This window comes from Zingiber officinale, chromosome 4B, assembly GCF_018446385.1.
Source record: "Zingiber officinale cultivar Zhangliang chromosome 4B, Zo_v1.1, whole genome shotgun sequence".
Lineage (NCBI taxonomy): Eukaryota > Viridiplantae > Streptophyta > Magnoliopsida > Zingiberales > Zingiberaceae > Zingiber > Zingiber officinale.
In genome coordinates, this window is record NC_055993.1 from 131,050,748 (window position 1) to 131,066,473 (window position 15,726).

At 36.6% G+C, this 15,726-nt stretch overlaps 1 protein-coding gene across 3 annotated transcripts; it reads right to left on the minus strand.

Moving 5' to 3' along the window:
* Positions 1 to 548: 548 nt before the first annotated feature.
* On the minus strand, positions 549 to 14,802 carry LOC121976782 (sister chromatid cohesion 1 protein 4-like). Of its 3 annotated transcripts, none has more exons than XM_042529122.1 (15): positions 11,476 to 11,617; positions 10,906 to 11,210; positions 10,323 to 10,562; positions 10,075 to 10,172; positions 9,933 to 9,982; positions 8,192 to 8,262; positions 6,360 to 7,480; positions 5,836 to 6,273; positions 5,518 to 5,659; positions 4,067 to 4,203; positions 2,445 to 3,496; positions 2,162 to 2,195; positions 1,211 to 1,316; positions 995 to 1,124; positions 549 to 906 (listed from the first exon to the last, which is right to left on the minus strand). In XM_042529122.1, exons 3-15 carry the CDS (start codon positions 10,340 to 10,342, stop codon positions 808 to 810), a joined length of 3,498 nt encoding a protein of 1,165 aa, XP_042385056.1. In that variant the 5' UTR covers positions 10,343 to 10,562; positions 10,906 to 11,210; positions 11,476 to 11,617; the 3' UTR covers positions 549 to 807. The 3 variants fall into 3 exon arrangements, with proteins under 3 accessions (XP_042385056.1, XP_042385057.1, XP_042385055.1); XM_042529123.1 differs by having other exon boundaries at positions 10,906 to 11,064; positions 11,476 to 11,610; XM_042529121.1 differs by lacking the exons at positions 10,323 to 10,562; positions 10,906 to 11,210 and adding an exon at positions 14,196 to 14,802 and having other exon boundaries at positions 11,476 to 11,734.
* Between the last annotated feature and the right edge of the window lie 924 nt (positions 14,803 to 15,726).

Sequence of the window (15,726 nt, forward strand, 5' to 3'; positions counted from 1 at the left end):
AGAGGGATTATTGACATATCTCTTAATATCCTTCTCAGAGATAGTGCCGCTGACACAAGACATGGTAAATAGACTGATTGTACGATGAAAATTTTTACTGTTTCATCAGGAATTTGCATGTTTTGCTAAGGTATGATGTCATATACTTTTTTGATATGTTCTTTCATGGATAGTTGGAAAAATGTGGCCGTGCTTTGAAAATGTGCACATTGACCACCAGGACACTATATAAAAAAGGTCCATGTACCGACGAAGGTACACGTTATTTACTATTCACGTCTGTACTTACTATTGCTCCACTTCATTCCGTCTTTCCGATGACTAACTTGAGTGTCAAAGGGTCAATGCCGATGACCCCTTTCCTAGCTCAATACTGATATTTTTTATATTACAGAGTAGAACAAGATCTACATCTAAGCAACACAAAAGTTATATCCCTAACCAGCCAGCTCCACAACTTTCGAGCAGCATCACTCATCAAACATGAACTTGCATATCTGCTTAGTGAAATGATTCAAGGACAAACAGGAGCTTTATGATGGGTACAATTTTCAAGCTGCAATCTGTAGGCTCTTGTATTAACTACAACCATGAGATCATTTAAATTACACAGGCACAAATATTTAATTAGAGTGCTAATAATACAATGAGCTAACTATGTTCCACCCCAACTAGGAGCTCACAAGAAGCAAAAGGGTAAACAACAAAAATATTATTTATATATAAAATAGGGGTGGAGTAAGCATGTGGATGTAATGAAAAGCTTAAATTTACATGAACATGGCTTCCAGGGCACACCATTATAGATTAGAACTCTGCCTTCAGAAGCTTTGGTCTTGGTAGTATGGTGATGAACCCAGAAGAGTTCTCTTGTTCTACATGTATATAATCTTTTGTTTTCAGAACCTGCATAAGTGGAAATTGAATGGCGGTTACACTTTAAGACTGGATTAAATTTGAAAGCTAGAAAGACGAAAGGATAAGATTGGCATACCAGAGTTTCAAAGAACATTCTTGAGGCTTCTTTGCGACTTTTGCGTGCGATAAGGAGATCCATAGCGACGGATTTCCTCCCGTGCCCGGATTCTTCATCAAACACTTTTTTCAGGTAGCGAGCAACACCTCTGATGCATTTTCATTAGTGCCTTAGTTGGGGATAAGGAGCCAATAAACTTACTAAAACACATCAAAGGTTTACAAAAAGACCCACCTTGTCCTTGAAGACCAACCACTGTTATCAAGTGATGCATCTTCAGGATCCGCGACATCATCTCCTTCTTCATGATAGTCAGCCTCATCGTCTACGTTAAGAAACTCTGGGAAACATAGAAGACAAAGTTATGAGAAACACAAACGTTATCATCTTCTGTTTCGATTGCAACAATTATATTGGCCCCAACACATTTAAATATGAGTATAGACATGTAACAAATTTAAATAACACTTCCATATATGTACATGTGACAAAGTAAACTGAGTATAGATATGTCAAAATGCATGAGGTTTTATGAGTTATAAATATCTGAATTTATTTTCTATTTATCAAAAGCATGTTTAGGAATCTACAAATGAACAATTTGAGTTTGCAGAAAAGTTCAAAATGAGCCAGCCTGCTAGCTTATGAGCACAAGATGAGCTTGTTCATGAGTTAAAATGGTTAGTTTCCTATCAGATCCTGAAACTAAAGGCCAAACTTAGCTCACTAAGGAGACAAGTTAGAATGAACTTCTATCAAAGCAGAGCTTCATCATAATTCAGATAGGTGGCCTCCCTAACATTTCTCTTGTATTGCAAGAGTCATGCTTGCTCACAAATGTTGGTATGATCCAAATTATCTTGTGTTTGAGACGTTGGACAAGCAAAACTCAGTTTCTAAACTACTCTGGACTGTATCATAGTGCCCCCAAAAAAACAACTGGATTGATCTAAGCAAGTCAGCTTTAATTAAAACCAATAAATCAAAATATCAAAGCTCCCCTACGAAAGAGTCTGAGCGATATGTATACCATGCTGACTGGTCTACTGATTTGTTGAGTTAATATTAGGTATCATAAGTGGAAGGTTATTAGTATATAGCATGTTTCACATGATTATCTTAATGGCTAGATTGAAGAGAAAATTAATGAAATGTAAAACTTGAGGAAATTAAATAAAAGACTACCTGTGTCATTGTCCTCAATTGCGCTGCAGAAGTCCTGCATTGATTAAAAAACAGTCAATCAGCAGGGGAGACCTCAATGCAATAAAATTTAGCAAATCCTAACTGCAAGTATGCAATACTTTCAAGCAAATTCTATGCATACTGCTGCATAGTGTAATGATGAAAAAAAAAAGTCTGGTGAAAATTTTTTACAAACTACTCCTAAATCAGCTTAAAACTATTAGCTTGCAGACATAAATTGTTGTATCATTATTGAAACTAGAGATATCTGTCAGGATCTTACACTATAATCTTTTGCAGTAGCTATATCCATGGGTGTGCTTTCAACAACCAGACCACCTTCTAACTTAAATTCCTGAAAACTAGAGTTTTCACCCACAGCTGATGGAAGATGTTCACTTTCAATATTTGCTCGAGTAGGGGATAAAGAAGCCATTTCCAGTCTTCCTGAGGAGCTTTCGCCAACAGCAAGGTTTCCCTCACTATGGATGGATTTCAGCCCTTCTTTCTCCACTATAGCATTCAAAACACTTCCATTCTCATATTGATTAACATCTTGGGAAGAAGTGTTTCCTTGTGAGATACTGGTTGATAAATTGGTTGTCAAATGAGGATCAGACTCATGGAATGCATTATCTACTGCAGTCACCGGAACCTCAGAATTTAAACCTTTGGCAATCATGCTGATGTCTTCTTGTTCATTTAGGGATGCAGTATCAGGAGGACAAGTGCTTGTGGAAACAACGTTGATATCTTCTTGTTCATTTAGGGATGCAGTATCCAGCGGCCTTGTGCTTCTGTCTATTATGGATGCATCAACAGACTCATGAGCCTCTGCATTCGTAGTAGGATCATTCACAATTGAAAGTGCATTGTTATCGACAATCCCTCCCTTTGAATCATCATGGGTATAATCTAAGCTTACAGCAGAAGCATTTTCGGAAATGTGCTGTGCCTCCTCATTCATTGCAGAAGAAACATCTCTAGGTTGGACCGTTTCATCAACTAATTGATGCATGGAAAGTGGGTAATCAACATTACCTTCTGCAATGACAGCAGCATTGCTGGTATCAGGAAAAGAAATGTCATCAGTTTTAGAAGGAATTATCATCCCCTCAGTTGTTAAAGGCAGGCATGATGGAGCTCTTGTTTCACCAGCACCACATTCTGGTGTAACTAAAATTTGCTCAGTTGTTTCTATTTGCTGAGCTTCCTGAACAAATTCCAAGCCTTCGGTATGATCAGATTCTTTAGGCGGTTCATTATAGGAATTGTTTTGGCTGATTGCAGGAAGAAATCTTCGTTTGTGCAAATCATTCAGCACAGATGGCATACCTGAAGAAAGAGAGATCAAATAGATGCAAGAGTAATGTAAAGACTAAAATTCAGACATAAGAGCTACATTCATAGTAATACCATAAGAGAATTAATACAAAAATGCAGGTCTAATGGAAAAATTAATGAGCAAGTATGAAGTTCTAATGGAGAAATAAAATTAGCTGAACTTGATTCATTCAACAAATACCTGTCACAGACATCCCACTTCCCTGCGATTCAGTGTGTATAAATGTGGACATTTCAGGACAAATCTCAGAAATGATTTCTGGTTCTACATATTGATTATTCTGAACTAAAACCAAACTTTTGGCCATCATCTCAACAACTTTAGGTTGAGTTGTTTACTGCCTTTCATCATGCATAAGTTCATGGTTGTTCGAATGTTTAAAAAATTAAGCACCGATCATATCGGCCAAATTATCATATACGGACATTAAGCTTCTCGCAGTAATCAAGTCAATAGTAAGTATAAAGTCTCAAAACTAATCTGAGTATTTAATAAAAATCTAGGGTAATATCAGCAAAGTGGAAAAGACAATGAATGTCTAATATCAAGATTGACCTTACCAGTGATTATAAACTCATTAAAGATTTCATCTTCTAGTGAACACCTCTCGATCATCAAAATTTCAGGCCGTGTACAAGGTGCTTTCTTCCGCATGCGCTTGATGTCGTCAGTACTTATTAACTGCTGCCTTATTACGCTGGAAAAAAGAAAAGAAATTAGTAAATGGGAAGAAAAAAATATTTACATTCTTAATGATCTAGACCTTGATAGAACATCCAAGTACCAAAACAGCAAGATAATGTCTCAAAGTAGCCAACACATTAGCCTACTAAATTGAGCACAGTGAAACTAAGAGAAGAGAGTTTGATGGCTGTACTTCTTGCACTAATATTTTCATGTTTCCTGTTTATAATGTGGTTTGTATATAAATCCATCTGGCCTCCATATAGCTGCTCCAGCTACTTATGTATAATAAAATTTTGTGAATAACATAATTAAAGGAAGTTTAGTGGTTGCTCAACCAAGTTAAAGACCACCTTAGGGTTAATAGTAATCTCCATTAGTCATTACAAATACAAGCCTTTTAAGGTTACTTATTGGCGATGCAAGTAGGCAATGATTTTATCTGTTAAATTTTAAATTATAGTCAATATTGGTAATTGTCATATTTCAGGTGTCAAAATATTGATCTCTGAATTTGGTTAGAGTTTTTAAGTATTTGTATGACATGATAGAGACCAGTAACACATGGTTTGAAGTTTGAACTAATGATGCATGGATCATAACTCTGTTGAACATATTCATCCACCGTCGTCGATAGCTAGTTTCCTAGTGTATAGTTAAGACCTAGTCATATATATAATGAATTATCTTCCTGACAAAAATGAGAGCAAAACTGTAGGCCCAGGCCTCTATTCATACCCTTGTTCATTTGGCTAAGACCCAATGCTTAGCTAGTCTTGGCATCACAAACTACACGTGAAGCTCATCATTTAACACAAATATTATAGAACTCAAAAACAAAAGGCACTGCAGAACAATATTAAATAAAGGTAGCACATTCTACTCCTTTCTTTATCACTTGCCTTTTGTGTTATCTTATATAACGTAATGTCAAAATAACCTCAAAGTAAAGTATGGATAAGTGCAAATAATCTCATAACATGTCAGTCGAAGCAACAATATCTATTCTTTAGAACTGACAAAAAATAATGTTAATTATTTTCCAAAAGAGCCTTTAAGATCACATCTTAAACTGATATTCACAAGGTAATGAAAATACGAGATTTCATAACAAATCAGATTAATTTGAAAAGATAGACCTAATAACACCCTAGTACCATTTCTTGCTATTCTGATCCTTTTGAAAATTTCATGCAAGTAGTCAAAACAAAATTTGGTCATTTGATGAAATTTTCTAGAAACTTTCGTTTAAAACTCCATAGCATGATCAGGGATTTATGGGAAGTTCGGATATGGAAATACAGAAAGAAATGTAAAGAAAACATACTCAGCATGTAAGACTGTTGTATCATCTAACAGCACCTTCCTCTTCAGCATGTTCAATCTAGGTGTGAGTTTAGGACGTTTTTGAGAAGTTTCTTTCAGTGTAGGTGTAGGCCCTATCCTCATAAGTGGAGTCCTTTTACCAACTGAAATAAACATGAAGTTTCATAAAAACTTCAACATGAATATGAGTAGTAATTCAGATAGAAGTCTGAATATGAAATGTCTTGACAAAACATTGGAATAGTTTGACTAGAAGCTTGCCTGAAAGACAGATTCTCTTAGATTCAAAAAGAAAATAAAGACAAAACTATTTGTATACCTAATATAGAAGCTAGCAAATCATCGTCATCTGGTATATATTCAATGTTTTTTCTAGATTGTGATCTGCCAGACACTATGCCGGCGCTGTCAATTTGCCAAGCTGATGTGGTTTCCATTATTCGACGCTTTTTCCCAGAGAGACTGGTGATCCTATTAACACTACCATCAGACTCTATCACCCCCTTTTCTTCAGTTACCTGACTTAATTCATTTGTTGGATCACCATCCACAGTCGGTGCTAAGAGCATTTTTTCAGGTTCAGGGAACTCAGAGCTTGCAGAGCAATTCATCTGATTCTTTTCTGTGTCTTTCTGGCATGGATCAGTCAATAACTCATTTCTGTGATCATCCATGGCATATTCTGTCAATAGGTCATGTGGGTTCTGATGTAACTCTAATTCAGCATTGGCAGAATTAGGTAAGTGAGAATCATTTCCTGGAAAGAAACAAAAATAAATAAATATAGAAGTTGATTCTTCAGAAAGGACTAGCTTATTGGAAGGAGATTTATAAGACACAAACCATGCAGCTCAAAGGAAGAGTCATTTTTATGCAGCCTATTCTCTTCCTTCAGCAAGTTTGAAGGAATATCAGGCTCTTCAACTGAAACTCCAGAAGCATTTTGTGTTAAAGTTTCATCTCGTTGAGAGACTGCATTTGCTTCATTGATCTGTGAAGTAGAGCATAACAAATGCATATCTGAACCGAATGCAGATGAATCTACATTGGGGCTTGGACTCACTTCTACATGTTCTGCACTCAAACAACCTGATGGCTGAACTTCAGCTGCACACAAATTGCTATTTTTAGCACAAGCCAAATCAGATCCATGTGAATTTTCATCAGATGTTTTGGGAGTCACAAATATTTCAGTATCAATTTGTGATCTGTTAAGAGGAGATGTGGAAGGAATTGTCTCATGTGAAGCATTGCAGGACTTCAAACCTTCAACTTGAGCTGCTTCATAATGTATTGGCTCCATATGGTTTTCCATTTGTTCATCAACTGTAGCAAGTTTCTTTTGACCACAAGTGCATCCATCCTGAAAACCACTCACACTCTTCTGTTCACATACCATTTGAGTTTCATTAGTTGAAACTACCTGTTCCCTATGATTGGAAGGTTCTGAAAAAGAAAAAGGAGGAGCTTGCACTATATTTCCTGAATCAAGGACCATATTTGCACCATGCATCTCATAATTCACTAATTTTGGATGGCCAGCCTGTAATGAACAATCAGGCCTAACCTCTGTACAGCTTGAATGCGAAGGGTCTGGATGGAAACTTGTAGCGGGAACTTCGTATATGTTGCCTGAAAATATGTCTTCCCTTAAACCATCAGTGGGAGCAGCATGAGTAAAATCAGCATCTGTTGATGAAACACCATTAGCACTTGATGAAATGAATGTTTGATTAGGTTCTCTTGAAGCATCTTCAATAGGATCACCAGGAGAAAAGATTTCATTGAGATCAGGAGTCTGAATGTTGTACTCCTTCATATAAATCATACTCTGAGGATTAGAAACTTGAGAAAGATCCTTCGGATCTACATCTCTATCTTTGACTATCCCACTTTTGTCATCATCGTCAATATCCATTGGAGTTAGAGGAAAAGAAAATAGAGATTCATCATGATGCACAGCACTGAGGAAGACAGACAAAAAAAAAAGAATTTTTAAAAATAAAGAAAAATAAATAAACGATGGAGAAACCATATACACTAATCAAAACATCAAACTACTATCTTCACTATAGATCAACAGCCAAGTAAACATGTCTTATCAGCTATTTATTCAGCATAGATAAAGTAAAGAGTCAAAAGAAAATCACGTAAACTTCATGAAAATTAAGTAAATAGCATATGCCAACCCAATTATCTTTCTAAAGAAAACTATCTGTTCAAGAGGATAATTTTAATGAATTTCTGACAGCTTTACTGTTCATGTTTGGTAGATGAACCAAAAACTATAGTAGCATGAACAAAGAGATAATATGTCCCCTCGGGACGGTTCGGTGGTTGAGGCATGGGGTGTTGTCACATGAGTATTGGGGTTGAAACTCGACGCGTCCAAGCATGCCTTCCCTCATGCCTTGGCCATATACACTAATGGCTAGTAGCCTCCTATTGGCCTAGGGACGGGTTGGTGGGGGCGCGGGGGCTGGGGGTGAGCGAATTACCTTTTGTCACATGAGCAAAGACATAATAGAACAAGCTTTATAATGCAAAAGATATTTTGCTAACTCTGGAACAAAAATGCAAAATACATCTACAAAGTAATGACCGGAAACAAAAGGAAGAACTCAAAATGAGTTTAAAAACCATAAAGTTACTCAAGTCTTCAGCAAGGAATGTACCACTCATCAGACACCAGAGTACTTGCATCATGCTGAGAAGATGGGTCATTATCCTCCACCAAGAACAAGTCCTATTAATAAAACAATATATTAATAATAAAAATATTTGGCACCTTTGACCTGTGCAAATCATAGAACATAACCAGTCATGGTGGAGCAGAATAAAACTAGAATGACTGACAATGTGAAATAATGATGGTTTAATCCATGGTTGTTAAAATAGGTATTAGGATCGGATGGTCAAAAACTCTATCAGCCCTATCAAATGGAATCACTGGGGAAAAAATGACAAACTTAATCATATGAGATAAAAGATGACAAGGATATATATTATGCCTCATGAAATAACATAAACATGAACAGTAGATTTAATTAATTGAATTAACATATTATCATTAATTTCATATTATTGTTACCATTAGACTAACAATATTATATTTATTTATATTATTTGATAAAATAATAGTCTAAAAATATCAAAATACTATTATATCACTAAACTAATGTTTAGCTTTCAGATTATTGATAGATAATAACTCATATTTTATTAGTATAGAATCAATAAGTGCAAATATATTAATAACCACTGTCACATTATAAGTATGAAGTATTTAAAAAATATTTGATTTTTATCATTGGGTTTAATTGAGAGGGGATTCTGAAAGAGTATTGATCAAGAGATGTAATATTACATCAAGACTCATTGAAGAAGAGATCAATGAGGTGTTTGGCCTAATACTCATCTATGGTCTATCTATGGAGGGAATTAGAAAATTTTGAGAAATACAAGGTCTGGGTGTGCACTTAAGAAGGAAACGGACCAAAATGAGGCTGAACTAAATGGTGAATCCAACTTCAGACAAAGAAAATAGAGACGTGAAACTAGTGACAATCAACTGGCTGAGTGTCCCCTTTGTTCCAATGTTTCCACCATTTCAATGTTCAAGGCCACCATTTCAATGTTCAAGGTTATTTAGAATTTGATTAATCAAGTAAAATGAACCTAACTAATTTTGAAACAATTTGGTCTTAACATGTAAACAAATCAGATACTAGGTTACGTCCTCACAATTTAAATCTAGTGACATGTGAAGCATGTCTGGGTATTCTTAGTTATTGAAGCTAATTAGACAATTCACCAAATTACACAAGAAGTCCAACCCCAATAATAAATTTCACCAGAAGCAATCAATTTGAACTGTGAAACTGAATTAGAAAGCATATAGCACATTAACACCTTTTGGATCAAACGCAGTTTTACTATACCTTAACCTTATCCCTGCACTGCTAAAAGGGAAAATAGAATATGGTTTGATCTCTACCTCACTATAACACAGAAAGTTAAGATAACTGATGGTGGTTTCCTAAATTGAATTGAATATTTCACAAATAACAATTCAGTGCAATGGGGCAAGTATTAGTGCAACTATATAAGAACCACAACCAAAATATTCTAAAGAACATTGTAACCTCAGTATCAAACTATAGTCACTACAATCTAATTAAAGGGATCAATAAAGTTTCTATAAGGGCTCTCACGGATTAATAGCCATAAAATCTTTCTTGTTTCGAGAAACCCTTGACTGCTACAGATCCAATTTGCTTTTCTAATGAGGGAAATATTCTATTTTGCCCCTAGAATTTATCCTCTCTGAATATTTTTTTCATTGTAGGATAACCAAGATATGGACCATATGGTTGTGTTAAACTATATATAAGGGCACACAAGACTTGAGATTACCTCCTCAAGCTCTAAACCAATCTGGGAAGCAGTTCCATCACCAAATGTTTCTGTTTGAAACTAGCAATTAATTAATCAATGAAACTTTAACAGGGGAAATGATTACTAAATGTATTGTTATCTGTGCGGTTTAGATACAAACCATCCAATCCAAATCGTAACATGGAATATCCTGTGCCATCCATAGTATCTTGAAGTGTGATGTATTCTTTTGCACTGACATGGTGATCAACAAAATCACTGCAACATGCAAGTCAAACTTACAAATTGTTATCAAATAAGAAAGATTGGGGAAAGGAAAAAATAAGAGAAAAAAAATACTTTGACTATCAGATATACATGTTTCCTTTAAACTCCCATCATAAGGAGACAAAATGCCGAAGCACATACCTAGCATCACATTGGATCATATGTAACCCTCATGCGCCCCTTAGGTGATAAAATATGTATGCAAGAACACAGCTGAAACTACAATATAATTTTATATACACTTAAAACCCTAACTTTTCCCTACTCTCTGATCCTCCATTCTGGCTACCCTTCCTGCTCACTCCTTGCTTGCTTCCCTCCTTCCTCTCTGCCCTCCATGCTCAGATCTTCACCTTGCTCGTAGCTTTTTGTTGCTCCAACCTAAACAATTGGAAACACTTTCAAATGGTTTGGCATATTTGATTTTGAGAGAACATGATAATATTCCCCATAAAATTTAAGCAGATTCCTTCTTAAAGTGATTTCTAGACCTTTTCAACCCAAAGCATGCACTTCTCACAAAAGAAAAAAGGAAAAAAATAATAATAAAAAAACCTGAAAGCATAAGGCCCAATGATAACTAAGCCTACATGATAATTGAACCTTTTCACAATAACAAAATATATTGAACCAAAGCTTAAAAAAAACATTATTGCATGAAAACAGACATTGGATAAAGTAAGAATTGGGAGGAGAAAAGGAGATCAAGAGAAGCAAGGCTGACCATTGCTTGTAGGTGTGGTTGTTGAAGCCTGGATCCGGATGATAGTTGTTAAGATGATGCTGAGGAGGACTATTGGTGTTGCCATTAGACCAATAAGAATCTGAGCCAACTCCTATTTCTCTCTTCAGTCCAACACCAACACCGCCAAATAGAGAAATCCTAGCATGGTAGAAGACAGTAGATTGCTTACTCTTTCCCTTTTCCTCTCCTCTTTGTTGAAGTGTTTTTAACTCTGATTTCCAGAGCCAATGAATTGAGTAATAGAAAAGCACACCAGGTGTGCACTTTCTAGATGTAAGGGCCACCTGCGATCCAACATGGTGCCAAGTGCCACATGGCATTTTCCATCACCTTATGACAGGGAATTCAATGGAGATATGTTTTTTGTCATAGTATTGAAATATCAACTACTTAAATTTTGAAAATATTTGTTAGGGTATGAATTTGTTACACCATCTAAAATTTGAATATTTTCTCAAAAACCAATTTATTACATTTGAGCAAAGTCACAAAGTGTGCAGTAATAGGTAATAGATGCACAGCGCATGCATAAAGGAAGCCAATACTTACCCATGAATAGCAGTATCTGGTAGTTCAAAATCATCCAGATGAAAAGTCTCTGGCAAAGTAATGGAATGATAAGGTGCAATAGATTCTTCCGGAGGAAGATCGACTGCAGTTGATCTGAATGCCTGTTTTACCTTGAGCAAAGCCTCGCTACAATCATGGAATAGATAGTTCACCTTCCGAGAATATATTCTCACAACACCTAGAAGGAGATGGCTTGATAGGCGAAGTGCAATTGGAACTTCGGGGGAGAGAATGGAATCTGCACAAAAGTTTTCCAGAAACAGATCAAGTCAAAGCAGCCAAACCAAATAAAGCCTACAAATTTTTAGGTAGTTTAAAACCAGGAAGGACATATATTAAAATTAGTAGAGTATGTATTGTCTGAAAATTTTGACTTATTACTTTCTCATGTTCATGAAGCAATATTCAGCAAACCAGAATGTTTGGAATCGTGTTAGAAATAATTATTAGGGTATTTAGTTTGAGCAGTAATACTCTGATAAGCATTTTACACACCAATTAGCATTATGCAATGGAAAATTGTGAGAGAGAAAAAAACACCTTTTTCTAAAGATATAATTGTCTACATAAATTACTGTAGGTTGTCCAAAAGTTTTGTGTTCATGAAATATAAGGAGGTTTAAACTTATCTTTGTCAGATACCCTATTAATTCTCTATTAACATTCTGCTAATAATTCCACTTATATATCAGTGGCCAACTCAAACTCAAACTCAAACTGGTTCTCTAATTTCATTGTTAAACTAGCTAGAACTTAATGGTACTTCCGGACAAAAGACACAAGGATATCAAAGAAATTTTATAGTAAACCCAAGCTATCACGCTTAAAAGACAATGCAAAATTTGACCATATAGTATTGAAACCTACACTAGCCGCCAAGTATCCCATTGTTCTCGCTGAATTAGAAGAAAACAGGAAATTTTTATTCAAAAGTGTAACAAAAAATTGATAAGATAGTGTCAATTGTTGCACTTAAGCTAAATAAGAAAATTCCAAAAAAAAATATCCTGAAGGTTTATTTGCCTGTATGTGTCAGATTTGTGACTGTTAGACCAAATAAGATCCATATAAACTTATCATAACTTACAGTGACTCACTCATGGAATGAATCTGACAAGTAGATTTTCCTTATCTACAATGATTAGAAGCAACTAAAACAACCCTAGAAAATGAATATTCTCACATGAAGCAGTCATTAGATCACAGTTACTCTCAGAAAAGAACAACAAAAACATGAAGCAGTCATTAGTGTTGGGAAGTCTTGTTTACTTTTAACCACACCTGTGCATCTCCCTTTAATTGATAGATAAGATGCTGACTTTCTCATGTTCCTGGATTCCCAAGTCCATGAAGAAATGGCCATATCTTTATAACCAAGTGAATGTTTCTTCTTCTCCATCATATCTTGGGAAGTCGGCCCTTAGGGCGTTGAACATTGGGAGTGATAGCCAAATGAGGCATTTCAAGAGAGGGGCTCCCTTGATTTCCTCAATCAACCTCAAATAATTGTGGTCTGTTTGAGCCTTCAGATGGCATCACTACTAACACTGTACTATTGTCATCTCTCGTTCATGTAGTAATTTGGGTGGCCAACTCTGCAAGACTTGGGCAACCAACTCTACATGTTCTTCTTGTCCATTGGATGGTTCCTCTTTCACTTCCTTAACGAATTCCAACACAATTTGTTGGAAGTCAGCACCCACAGTAGGCTCTAATACCAATTTGTTATGGGTGACTATGGCAGGTCCACGAGCAATTTAGCTAGAAATTGGGCTTGAAAAGTGGTGTAAGAGTCTTTGATTCTACTTTAGGAGCCAACATGGGAGTGGCTAGCAAAGGAAACCCACATTGAGAATTTCAGTAGCAAACTGAGAGTGCACAAAAACTAAGGTGGGAAGCAACCGTAGGAGAACAAAGGACCTAGAGAGAGAACAAAAGACCAAGAGAGAGAAAGAGAGATAACAAGTGATTAAAGAAGAGAACTTTGTTAATTTCTATTTCCAATACAATTTGGTGCACCATCCCCTCTTTATAGAGGGTTGCTTGTGACAATTTGAAAATTTTACTGACTATTTTTGTCGATTGATGTGTAGCTTCTTCAAATTATTTTGTTCCTTATCTTTAGATTGCCCTTTTCTCCTGTTGAAACTTTTTTTGTGTCTTCATCAAGTCTTTGCTTAGTGCTCTCCCTTTGGATATTATCTGGTCTATAAAAGCAACCAAGATAATCAATCTAAAGCTAGTCTTGATTTAGAAGAGGACACTCTCAGCTGAATTGTTTGTAGAAAAACATATGGAAATAGTTCTAAGACAGTTCTTTGATGAAGGTATTCTGTCACATCATGTTTTTTTAGTTGGTTTGACTTTTTTTTCCATCACTTAAAGATGTTCTTAAAACTTTACTAGGTTTATATCATTATACATCATTTGAAATATATGAAGAATCTGAGTATGACATGATAACACAAATTACTGCCTTAATTACGCAATAGTGTTTTTCCAGGATGTAACGATTTCAAGTTGGGTGTTCACTAGCACTTCATGCGGACACATTAGCAGAAGTAACATACGTGTTTATTTGTGGAGCAATGAAAACGAACTGAAAGAATGCCGCCACGCCAATGAAAACTTAGCATGAAAGTTGAAAAAGTTAAAATGGGGAAAAAAAGAAAGTATGTGTTGAATTAAGAGTTACCAACCTACGGAGTCGCCAATATCAGTATCTGCAACCTGATTCTTCCTCAGCTTGCGCTCCAAATGAGCAGCAATCCATATAGTACCAAGAGGGCCCTTCTTGGCCAAGATAAACTGAGAATAGAACATTTTCACTCTTCCTCAGCTGCCAACAAGCTTCTACTGTGCCATGAAACGCAATGGGATGCCTTCCTCCCGACCACCGGTCGAATTGAGAAATACTCCCCAAACCCTAACCAGCAAATTCGTCACTTAAACAACCCCCAAGATCCCGACTTTCAAGCTTGAGCTCGCCAAAGCACCGCGCAGTTCACTAATCCTCACTCGATTACCAGAACTCCCAGCTCCCTTCCCGCAATCTGTACAACCTGCATAACTCGGATTCCGAACTCCACGGCCCTGATCCCGATCCAGTTGAAGCCTCCGAAAGTTTGAGACACTGACCCGGGCAGGAGATTGGAAGAGCGACCCGCAAGCACCAGGGAGAGTCGAAACCGAACAATTATCGAGAGGAACAGAGGGGAAGGGGGGGCTTCGAATTCGCAGTGCCGTCGTCCGCTGCCCTTCTCAAAAACACACGGGGGAAAGCTTTGCAAGCTCGTAGCCCGAGTCGTGATAAGGTGTCGTAACGCAGTCTCACTCTACAACTAATGGCGGGACGGCACGTGGGCACGCGTCTACACGATCGAGCTTACGTCGCTGGATTTGGCCTGGGACTTGACGCCGATATATCGCGGCACGAAACGCGTGGCGCCGAAGTTACGGACACAGGGACGGAATCCAAGGGCTCTTCCGTCATTTCGCAGAAGCGGAGCGTGATTGGGTCCATCTGTGTTTAGATCCACCGGATGTTAATGGATGGGGGGAAGTCGGTGGCGGAGCTGTGATCCACTGCCACGTCACCAGCTGCTGTTGTTGGTAGATCTTCTAAAAATGGAACGCTTACTTGCGCGGAAAGAAAGGAGGGCGTAGACTATAAACGATATAGATTTTTAAACTGACGAGTATAACTAACTTTTTCCCAGTTAGTTATTAACGGTACTGCATATGCATCTTTGTTTAGCCGAATTATGTATTTGTTGTTTGTTTAATATGAATTGAAACTTGATTGCTATGAGTTTTCCTCGTGTTAGTAGGTCACAACCTACGTCTTCATTCATGTTAGAGGTCTGATTTAGCTCAAAGTTCTCCATCCAGTTCAGTCTCCGAAGCTATCTAAGGGCATCTTCTGTGGTAGGAATTGACAGTGAAGTTTTTCATGGTTTTTACAATATCGCATTAAAAGTTAAAAAAAATCTGACTCATTGCTCTACTATCAAAAAAAATCTCCTAACATCATTTTAACGATTCTCACTCTTTCTTACAAATCATTTATAAAATATATGATAAGATAATTAAATGTATTATAATTAATAAATTATTCTTCATTGATCATGATTTTAGCATGCCAAAATATACTCAATTAAGTTGGCTCAAATATGATAATATAGTGGACTATCACATAACTCATAATTTTTCCGATGATATTTTTGAAAT

Excerpts from the sequence above, each read along its gene's own strand:
- LOC121976782 (XM_042529121.1), bottom strand. The coding sequence starts at position 14,319 with ATGTTCTATTCTCAGTTTATCTTGGCCAAGAAGGGCCCTCTTGGTACT. Across the intron at positions 11,735-14,195 it reads TGATATTGGCGACTCCGTAG|ATTCCATTCTCTCCCCCGAA; the intron begins GTTGGTAACTCT and ends ACTTTTGTGCAG. Across the intron at positions 1,317-2,161 it reads AATTGAGGACAATGACACAG|AGTTTCTTAACGTAGACGAT; the intron begins GTAGTCTTTTAT and ends TATGTTTCCCAG.